We start from the raw sequence: 11,073 nt of genomic DNA on the forward strand, positions 1-11,073 counted from the left end.
TATTCCAACTTTTCCATGGTTCATACACCCCGATACTAGCCATAGATTCATCAAAATAAGCAAACAACACATAGAAAATAGAATCTGTCAAAAACAGAACAGTCTGTAGCAATCTGTAACTCTCAAATGCTTCTGCAACTCCAAAAAATCTAACAAATTACGACATTCTGGGAAATTTGTGTACCAATCCAGTGCAAAAAGAATAAGATCAAAAGCACGTTTCTGTGAATAATGAAAATTATTTTCCTGGGCGCAAAAGTTTCTGTTTCTCAGCAGGATCAAAACAACTATTACCGTAAGCTATCCCAAAGGTCTTACTTGGTGCAAATACTAATTAAAACACAAAACCACATCTAACCAGAGGCTAGATGAAATATCTATTCAAAAAGAGGAAGGAAAAATATTGGGTTGTCTCCCAACAAGCGCTTTTCTTTAAAGCCTTTTAGCTAGGCATTGATAATTTCAATGATGCTCACATAAAAGAGAAGGATTGAAGCACAAAGAGAGCATCATAAAACACGTGACAAACACATCTAAGTCTAACATGCTTCCCATGCATAGGCATTTTATAGTAAAACAAATCAAGACAAGCATGCATATGCAAGGAAGAAAAAGGAAACAAGATCAATCTCAACATGAAGAGAGGTAATTTAGTAACATGAAAATTTCTACAACCATATTTTCCTCTCTCATAATACTTACATGTAGGATCATAAGAAAATTCAACAATATAGCTATCACATAACATATCCTCAACATAATCCACATGCATGCGAAGTTGACACTCTTCCAAAATAGTGGGATTAATATTAACTAAAGTCATGACCTCTCCAAACCCACTTTTATCAAAAAAAATCATAAGATTGAATATTATCCAAATATGTGGGATCTAAAGTTGACACTCTTCCGAACCCACTTTCAATATTATTGCAAACATTATTATCAATCTCATATTCATCATGGGGCTTAAATAAAATTTCAAGATCATAAGAAGAATCACCCCAATCATGATCATTGCAATAAGTGGTAGACATAGCAAAACTAGCATCCCCAGGCTTGGGGTTTTGCATATTATTAGCATATTTGACATTAATAGAATTTATAATAACATAACTGCAATCATGCTTTTTATTCAAAGATCTATCGTGAATCACTTCATAAAGTACTTCATCATAATTTTCAGATTCACGAATTTCAAGCAAAACTTCATAAAGATAATCTAGTGCACAAAACTCACTAGCAATTGGTTCATCATAATTAGATCTCTTAAAAAGATTGGCAAGGGATGAGGATCCATAAATCTTAGATTCTACGATTTGCAATAAATACACAATTATTCCAACCAAACGAGTAAACGAGCCAAATAAGACATCAAGGCAAACGAAAAGATGAACGGAAGAAGGGCAAAGAAAAGGCAAATCTTTTCAAAAATCGTTTTAGAAGTGGGGGAGAGGAAAACGAGAGGCGAATGGCGAATAATGTAATGCAAGGGATGAGAGTTTATGGGTACTTGGTATATCTTGACTTGGCGTAGATCTCCCCGGCAACGGCGCCAGAAATTCTTCCTGCTACTTCTTGAGCTTGCGTTGGTCTTTCCCTTGAAGAGGAAAGGGTGATGCAGCAAAGTAAAGTAAGTATTTTCCTCGGCTTTTGAGAACCAAGGTATCAATCCAGTAGGAGACAACACGCAAGTCATCGAATACCTGCACAAACAAACACCAACTTGCACCCAACACGATAAAGGGGTTGTCAATCCCTTCACAGTTATTTGCAAAGTGAGATCTGATAGAGATGGATAAACGGTAAAGTAATATTTTTGGTATTTTTTGGTTTATGGAACGGAAAGTAAAAGGTTGCAAAGGAAGTAAATAGGAAACTAAAATTGTAGATCGGAAACTTATATGATGGAAAATAGACTCCGGGGGCCATAGGTTTCACTAGAGGCTTCTCTCAAGATAGAAAATATTACGGTGGGTGAACAAATTACTGCCGAGCAATTGATGGAAAAGCGCAAAGTTATGACTATGTCTAAGGCAATGATCATGAATATAGGCATCACGTCCGTGTCAAGTAGACCAAAATGATGTTGCATCTACTACTATTACTCCACACATCGACTGACTCCTGTCTGCATCTAGAGTATTAAGTTCATGAAGAACAGAGTAACACATTAAGTAAGATGACATGATGTAGTGGGATAGACTCAAGCAATATGATGAAAACCCCATCTTATTATCCTCGATGGCAACAATACAATATGTGTCGGTTCCCCTTTTGTCACTGGTATCGAGCACCGCAAGATTGAATCCAAAGCTAAGCATTTCTCGCATTGCAAGAAAAACCAATCTAGTTGGCCAAAAAAACGATAGTTCGAAGAGTCTTGCAAGATATCAAATCATGCATATAAGAATTCAGAGAAGATTCAAATAATATTCATAGATAAGCTGATCATAAATCCACAATTCATCGGATCTCGGCAAACACACCGCAAAAGAGTATTACATCGAATAGATCTCCAAGAACATCGAGGAGAACATAGTATTGAGAAACAAAGAGAGAGAGAGAGAGAGAGAAGAAGACATCTAGCTACTAGCTATGGACCCGTAGGTCTGAGGTAAACTACTCACGCTTCATCGGAGAGGCAATGGTGTTGATGTAGAAGCCCTTCGTGATCGAATCCCCCTCCGGCAGGACGCCGGAAAAGGCCCCTAGATGAGATCTCACGGGTACAGAAGGTTGCGGCGGTGGAAAAGTGTTTTCATGGCTCTCCTGGTAGGTTTTGGGATATTTAAGAATATATAGGCGGAAGAAATAGGTCGGTGGAGTCACGATGGGCCCACAAGGGTGGGGGGCGCGCCCTACCCCCTGGGCGCGCCCTCCGTCCTTGTGGCCGCCTCGTGGCTTCTCTGACTTGCACTCCAAGTTCTCTGGATGTCTTCTGGTCCAAGAAAAATCATCGCGAAAGTTTCATTCCGTTTAGACTCTGTTTGGTATTCCTTTTCTTCGAAACTCTAAAATAAAGAAAAAAACAGAAACTGGCACTGGGCTCTAGGTTAATAGGTTAATCCCAAAAATAATATAAAATAGCATATTAATGCATATAAAACATCCAAAACAGATAATATAATAGCATTGAACAATCAAAAATTATAGATACGTTGGAGACGTATCAGCGCCCACCCCCTAGGGGGCACCCCCTGCCTTGTCGTCCACTCGTATATCGTCTGGTCTCCCCGAAGCTTTTAGGGTCCCTTCTGGTCTAGAAAAAATTGTCAGAAAGTTTCATCGTGTTTGGTCTCCGTTTGGTAGGGATTTTCTATAAAACCAAAGAAGGCAGAAAACAACAACTGACACTGGGCACTGAGTTAATAGGTTAGTTCCCAAAAATAATATAAAATGGTATATAAAGCATACAAGATTGGTAGTATAATAGCATGAAATAATCAAATATTATAAATACGTTAGAGACGTATCAGGGGAGCGCCTCATCCACTTCCGCCTAGTCCACATCTACGCTTGCTCCCCCACCGGCTGACACCAACCCTAGCTGTTGCCGCCACCATGGCTTCTTAAACAAGCACGAGACCGGCTCATCGCGCCGCCCGGTCAACTTTAGGGCGCCCAGGGCACGGCAGGCACGCGAACGTGACCGGCTGTACATCCCTGTGCACCAGGCACACTACCGTAGGCGAATCGGAGTCAGCGTTGCGGCGTACGAATGATCAACGGTGAAACGACCGACTTCCTTTAGAATGCCTCAAGAACATGGGCCACGCCCAAAAGCTGGCGGTCTGCGCACCCTCGCATATAATGGGCCGGCCCGTTTAGTCCTATCCTCTTTTCTTTTTGTGCTAAAAATTGTTATGTTTTTTTATTCTTTTCCTTTTGCATTTTTTTGGTTATTTAGGCAACTCGCAGAGCCTTATTCATCTAGGAATAAGTGTACAGAAACAAGAATAGGATTATAAGGCTGGCCAAACCAGACATGCGACTAAACCATACAATAAGAGTGTGCGTTGCGAGGTTGTGAGCTCCAAAGTTAAAAGTTTCTGAGCTCATGGACGCAACTAAAGGAACTGAAAGCTGAAGAGTGTTCTTGGATTCCTTAATGACTGCGCTATAGCTAGTTGAGGATCCCTGCTCCATATCATCAATCACCACCTTACAATCTGATGCAGTGTGTATCCGCTGGACATAAAGATCTTCCGCAAAGACTAGCACTTCTCTTACAGCAAGGGCATCCGATGTTGTCGAATCGGTAATACCACGATAAATAATAGCGGAAGTTCCAATATAAGTGCCATGATGATTATGGCATAAAGCTCCTGAGTGTGGCTAGGTCTCAGTCAAGTGGCATAACATGTAATAAAAAGAAAAAGAAAGAAAAAGGAAAAAGAAAAATTGCATGGATCTCAATGTAAGATCTTACTCTGTGGATTGAGATTTAGCAAGAGCGGAAGCTCCTGCATCACCAAAGTCACTGTTTCTCGCCAATGCAGCATCGACATTGATGTTTGCCATCTTTATGGAGCAAGCCATCGAGATACTCTGTTCGTGCTATTCCTCATTTGTGAAGTAGGAGCCTCAGCTGCCTGGCCTGCCCAGAAGCACCCCCGAGGTCGGCGCAGCCGCCGGCGTTGCCCCAGTCGTTGACAGCCCGCCAACGAGTGCGTCAGCCTGAGAGGCGGCAGCGCCCTCTCCTGTCCTGTGCTAGCTCGTCGAGAGCGTCGGATGCGGAGCTCTTCCTGAAGTTCGGCGAGGCGATATCACAAAACACAGAGTAGACTGACCTGCTGATAGCCCCAGAATATAGGCTGCGGTGTAGCATTCATTTTCGCTAAATCGTTTCATTGCCGTAAAAGAAAAATAGCAAGAGGACACTGAATCTGGGGAGGATGCTCAGTTCACTGTTAATATGCTGCTACCCATTTTGAAACAAGTGTTGGGCTGGGAGCGTAATATTTTTATTTTTATTTTGAGGGGGGCTGGGAGCGTAATATGAAGTGTGGAAACTTGGCTGCGTGGAAGGAATGCAGCCAGGCACCGGCAGTGCTGCCTTTAACGGTGTCGCCGACCTTGGCCTGTTCAGTTGGGACGACATATACCGGCAGAACTGCAGAAGTAACTGTGCTAGTGAGTAGTGACATTCTGTTGTTGTATGAAGGGCCTACGCCTCAATCATAGTAGTGTTCCGAGGTCAAAGAAATTTTGGTGGTTCTTCTAAACTTTGTCCAATGCTCTTATTAGCTGGTTGCCACCACTCGCGCAAAAAAAGGGGCGGATTCTAACTGCGAAGAGTAGAAACTCCTCAGCCCTGTGGCAGCCGTGGCTAGCACTATTGTACCTAATCCTTGCAAGACATGGGGCCAAAATTATCTCTCTGCCCCTACCACGCATGGGGATGGGGTGGCCGCGACTGCCGAGTTCCTCATGACCTGCCCGCACATGGGGATGGGGTGGCCGCCAGCCAGATGGGCGTACATAACTCACCACATGTGTGATATCCTCATCCGCACAGGAGGCACAAGCAGCAGCGATCAGAGGATTAGCTCTACAGCTACTCTGTCACAAGATTCAGGATCAACACGACTCACACCACGAGACCAGGCTACCCAGCCGGAACATAGCGAACTTAGTAATGCACAAGGCCATTCCATTCCAGCCAGTACTCACATTGCAAGCTTGTTTCAAACCAGCACTCGAAGCACAAACTTGGAACAAAATCCTTGTCTTCCTAATGCTACTACTACATAGGATTCTCCTTGTCAAGATACCACAAAACAGGATTCTCCTTGTCAAGATACCACTAGCCAAGCTCCAAGTTCAAGAGGCACCCTAAGTTTCCATGGCTGTGACCTGTGAGCAAGCACAGCCGCCTGAATACTCCCCAGCAGATTGTGCACACGCTCTCGTTAGAGACAACTATCACCACACAGTTAGATTCACCGCTATAAAAGGCTACATAACATAGTTCAGTACACGAAGCTACGGCATATGCACATGGATACGCACAAGGCTAAATGTCTGGTTGCTCCTCCTCTGACGGCTTACCCTTCTTCTTCGGGCCAAAGATGTAGAATGCGATGGTGGCAGGAACAAGGACGCACGACAGCTTCTTTTGCAGCTCCTGGCCACGCTCGAAGCTGCAGGTTGAAAAAAAGCCACGAATCTGAATGACGGAGAACCGCGGAGGTGCTTATACGTATCCAAAACAACAATGATCTGCACGCTTTACCGTCTCTCCTGCTCCAACAGAAAATCGAGTTGCGCATTCACTTCACGCAAGTCTGCAGCAAGCTTTTCCATATCCTTGTCCATGCAGCACCCCTACATAAGAATGAAAGTAGATTCCATGATAGACAGAAATGAAGCAGCTGATTATACCAGATGCTAGTGTATTTCGTAAATTTCCAGGACATTTATTGGACCATGCAAATATCGTCGGATTGAGGATACTTGCAGTGCCTCATGTCGAGTTGTGAGCAAGTGTGCTGAAGACAATGAAAGCAGGTAACTTATATACATTTTGTTTCGAGCTGCAAGTCATCACATCATAGACAATCCAAGTTCACAATCCCCCACATATGGTTTTCTCTACTCACCATGTTACATTAAGAATATCACTAGTTTGTCCTATTGGCAACCAATTATCAGTAACCAATATGCATTTTATTATCCTATTGACTACTGCAGTAAATACTTGTACGTGTATAGTTAACAATCTAAAACTTTGAAATGATGATGTCCATGTACAGTTAGTCCACAAGGACGTATAAAACTCTAAACCATATTCAACTACACCACGGCTGGTTAAGAGCACTATAAGTCTATAACTCGCGCAAAAATACAGTGTCTTAATTTGAATGATAACTCGCTGTATATACCAACCAGATTAAAGCATCAATTCTGGAATTAGTACAAGCTGCAAATATATTAGTACAAACTGCATCAATTCTAGAATTAGTACAAACTGCAAAGCATCAATTCTGTAATTAGTACAAACTGCACTTGCCATTTTAGAAGCTTTAAAAGGATGGAGCCATGACTTTTTGGGAAGCAGCTCATTATCAAATCAGACCAGAAAAGTTCAAAATTGCTTGGGGATCAAAGAGAAGGAATTAAACATAGGCTCATGCTCAAATTACTGGAATTAGATTTTGCCATACAATATAAGAAAAGGAAAGAAAATATTGCAGTTGATGCTCTCTCCAGGAAACACTCTCTAATGGTGATGTCTGTCGTTACTGCTAAATGGATAAATAAGATCACTGACAGTTATTCTTCAGACCATGTTAGCCAGATGTTGCAACAATACCTCATTACACCACGAGCTCCTACCTCTCATTACTCTTTGCACAATGGCATACTCAGATACGAAGGAAGAGCTGCACTAGGACATGATCCTGCTCTGAAAGAGAAATTTATGCAATCCCTGCATGCTTCAGCTCTTGGGGGACACTCAGCAACGAAAGCCACATATCAGAGAGGTAAAAAGATGTTGAGAGCTTTATGATAACTTGTTTGCGTCCTCAAGGTCCAAACATGAGAATTGCCAATATCCTGGTCTGTTAGACCCACTGCCCACATTGGGCATGGCATGGACACACCTTTCATTGGATTTCATTGAGGGTTTTCTTTACCACCTTAAAAAAATTGTTGCTTTACCTAAATCCAAGGAAAAGAAGTAATTCTGGTGGTTGTTGATCAGTTCACTAAGTATGCACACTTCATACCATTATCTAACCCATACTCAGTACGATATGTGTGGCCCATGCATTCATAGACAATATCTTTAAGCTCCATGGCCCTACTCTAGCAATAGTATCTTACTCGGATAGGATTTTCACCGGTGCTATGTGGAAACAGATCTACCAAGAGCCTCAAAGTTAAACTGAAATATAGCTCTGCCCATCACCCTAAGTAAGATGGACACACTGAGAGGGTAAATCAGTGTTTGGAGACATACTTAAGATGCATAACTTCTAATGAGCCCAAAAGGTGGATGTCTTGGGTATCTTTAGCTGAGTATTGGTATAGAGAAATATGCAGATCAAAAGAGAACTGAGATAATTTGGAACTTGGAGACATGGTCTACCTGAAGATGCAACCATAGACTTGCATCTTTTGGTTGGAGATCACAATTAAATTAGAAAGCAAGTATTATGCGCTGCTTCAGAGAGTGGGGAACAGAACATATAAATTACTTCATGAAGGTGTCAAAATTCATCCAGCGTTTCATGCGAGTCCGCTTAGGAAGCACATTGTCCCTGATGTCATTCCTGCTCTGATCTGCCACTAGCTACCGAGGAGGGGTATATCAAACAAACTCCTGCTCTGGTTTTGGAGACAAGACAGATAACTTGCAACAATTTACCGATAGTGCAATGGTTGGTTCAACGGGAAAATTTGTCCTAGGGTGAAGCATCATGGGAAGATGCCCACTTGATCAAGCATGTCTTTCGAGCCTTTTTCAAGTCCACCAAGCTTGGTTTGATCCAAACTCTGTGCCTGGAGGAGAAGTCATAGCTCAAGGGGCGGGCATTGTCAGGACTTCGCTCTGAAGATCAACACTGTCGACTAGCTTATTCGTCAGTCACTTCCTTGCCGCCTGCAATATAAGCCGGGCTGCGCCTGGGATCGCTCATCATCCCACAGGGCATATGCACACATAAAGCATCATTTTGCTTTATGCTTAAACCAACCCTAACAGGGCATATACACATACTCTATATACTGCAGTTCACCGATGCGCTGTTTTCCCCACCACAGGATTTTCCCCTGAATTCGTGAGATCTAGTTCCCAAATTCCTAAATTAGACTGAGGACTAGGAGTGGTGGGTATGGTGGGTGCGGGGGGGTTACCTTTGTGGCTTCAACTCTCAGAGCACCACCGGAGAAGGAGCGGGGGCTGGAGCGGCGGAGGACGTCCGACACTTGCGGGGTCGATCGGCGGAGGATGGCGACGGCGGAACGCAGAATGTACGGAGCCATCGCCGGGGACTGGCGGCTAGCGCGACGGGGATGGCGGCGAGGGCGGGTCGATAGGGACGGAAGGGGATCGCTTCGATGGCAATATCGCTGCAATTTCGCCAATTCGTCAGGGGTACTTCAGACACGAGCCACGCTCGCGCGTGCTTCGGCCCATTGCACTGGAATCGGCTGTTGGCTGTAATTCCCGCTAAACACACACTTTCGTCCGGCCCAGCATAAAAAAACCTGTGAACATATTTTGTGTTTTTACTTCAGTTTTCTCTATTTCTTTATTTCATTTTATTTTTATTTATTTATTTTCTTTTTTTCATGTTTCATGTTTCTTTCACCTTTATTTTAGATTTATATTTTCTTTTCTTTTAAATTTTATTTTTCCCACACATCTTTTCAAATTTGTGAATATGTTTTCCAAATCGTGAATATTTTTCTAAATCATGAACATTTATCCAATTCGTAAACATTTTTTACAAATCTGTGGACATTTTTCTAAAATTGCGAACATTTTCTACAAATTAGTTATTTTTTAAAATACTTTCCAACATTTTTTGATACTCGTGAACATTGTTTTTAAATCCATGAGTTTTTTTAATAGACAAATATTTTTTCAAATTTGGAAATAATGTTTTAAATTCACGAACATATTTTTGTTTGATGAACAAAGCATACATTTTTTGAGTTCATGAACATTTTTAATCAATGAACTTTTTTTGTAATTCATGAACTTTTTGTATTTTTGTGTACATTTTTTGAAAACTCATGAATATTTTTTGAATTCATGAACATTCGTTCAAATTCACGAACATTTTTTGATTTTCTCAACAATTTTTTCAAGATCGTGAACATTTTTTTGAATATGCAAATAATTTTTTGAATCCATGAACATTATATGATTTCCACGACATTTTTTCAAAATTCACAAATTTTTGAAATTTGTAATTTTTTATATATATCCGGAATCTCTATCTCTAGTACCTAAGAATAGGTAAGGCTCCATCTCCTGTCTTATAGCTACATGTCCATCCCCCTTCCCCACGCGAATGCTTGTTTTATTGATTTTTCTCTCTAAAAAACCTTAAACAACGAGCGCATGCATCTCTAGTTTTCTCTCCCGTTGATCCAATCTCCCCCCGCTCCCTTGCGACAAGAGAATGCCCTAGCGCTACCATCGCTCGCCACCACCACAGGAGACATCTCCCACCTGCTCCCCCTCCCAATCCATGAATCTCCCCCGCACGATCTGATGCCAAGGAGGACGACCGTCCTACGATCCAATGCGGTTGCGTGAAATCTCGCTCAGATGAGTTCGAACAGCCTTGTCCCAGACGCCGCAAAAGGCTATTCTAAACACGTCGAGGTGAGCACACCCACCTGCTCCCTCCTCCCCTTACCCACGCATCGCGGATGCCAAGACTTGTGGTTAAGTCGATGGAAGGGCTTGAGAAAGACCGTCGAAAGACCGCGGGGAAGTTGATTGTATCAATTGTTGTTTACATTGTTCTTCTTATTGTTGTTGCACTGTTGTTGTTTCAAGTGTTTACTTAGCAGTAGTTGTTGGGGAACGTAGTAATTTCAAAAAAATTCCTACGCACACGCAAGATCATGGTGATGGCATAGCAACGAGAGGGGAGAGTGTTTGTCCACGTACCCTCGTAGACCGTAAGCGGAAGCGTTATCACAACGCGGTTGATGTAGTCGTACATCTTCACGATCCGACCGATCCAAGCACCGAACGTACGGAGCCTCCGAGTTCAGCACACGTTCAGCTCGATGACGATCTCCGGCCTCCGATCCAGCCGAGCTTCGGAGATGAGTTCCGTCAGCACGACGGCGTGGTGACGATGATGATGTTCTACCGGCGCAGGGCTTCGCCTAAACTCCGCGACGATATGACCGAGGTGGAATATGGTGGAAGGGGGCACCGCACACGGCTAAGGAACGATCCGTAGATCAACTTGTGTCTATGGGGTGCCCCCTGCCCCGTATATAAAGGAGGGAGGGGGAGGCCGGCCGGCCCCTTTGGGCGCGCCAAGGGAGGAGGAATCCTCCTCCTAGTAGGAGTAGGATTCCTCCTTTCCTACTCCT

General features: G+C 42.9%; 1 protein-coding gene across 1 annotated transcript; it reads right to left on the reverse strand.

The window, feature by feature from the left end:
- Positions 1–5,624: 5,624 nt before the first annotated feature.
- LOC119326063 lies at positions 5,625–9,065 on the reverse strand. Its single transcript, XM_037599766.1, has 3 exons — positions 8,863–9,065; positions 6,236–6,327; positions 5,625–6,143 (listed from the first exon to the last, which is right to left on the reverse strand). Exons 1-3 carry the CDS (start codon positions 8,989–8,991, stop codon positions 6,017–6,019), a joined length of 348 nt encoding a protein of 115 aa, XP_037455663.1. The 5' UTR covers positions 8,992–9,065; the 3' UTR covers positions 5,625–6,016.
- Positions 9,066–11,073: the final 2,008 nt, after the last annotated feature.

Source organism: Triticum dicoccoides, chromosome 6B (genome assembly GCF_002162155.2).
Source record: "Triticum dicoccoides isolate Atlit2015 ecotype Zavitan chromosome 6B, WEW_v2.0, whole genome shotgun sequence".
NCBI lineage: Eukaryota > Viridiplantae > Streptophyta > Magnoliopsida > Poales > Poaceae > Triticum > Triticum dicoccoides.

Excerpts from the sequence above, each read along its gene's own strand:
- LOC119326063 (XM_037599766.1), bottom strand. The coding sequence starts at position 8,991 with ATGGCTCCGTACATTCTGCGTTCCGCCGTCGCCATCCTCCGCCGATCG. Across the intron at positions 6,328-8,862 it reads TGAGAGTTGAAGCCACAAAG|GGGTGCTGCATGGACAAGGA; the intron begins GTAACCCCCCCG and ends ATTCTTATGTAG. Across the intron at positions 6,144-6,235 it reads CTGTTGGAGCAGGAGAGACG|CTTCGAGCGTGGCCAGGAGC; the intron begins GTAAAGCGTGCA and ends TTCAACCTGCAG.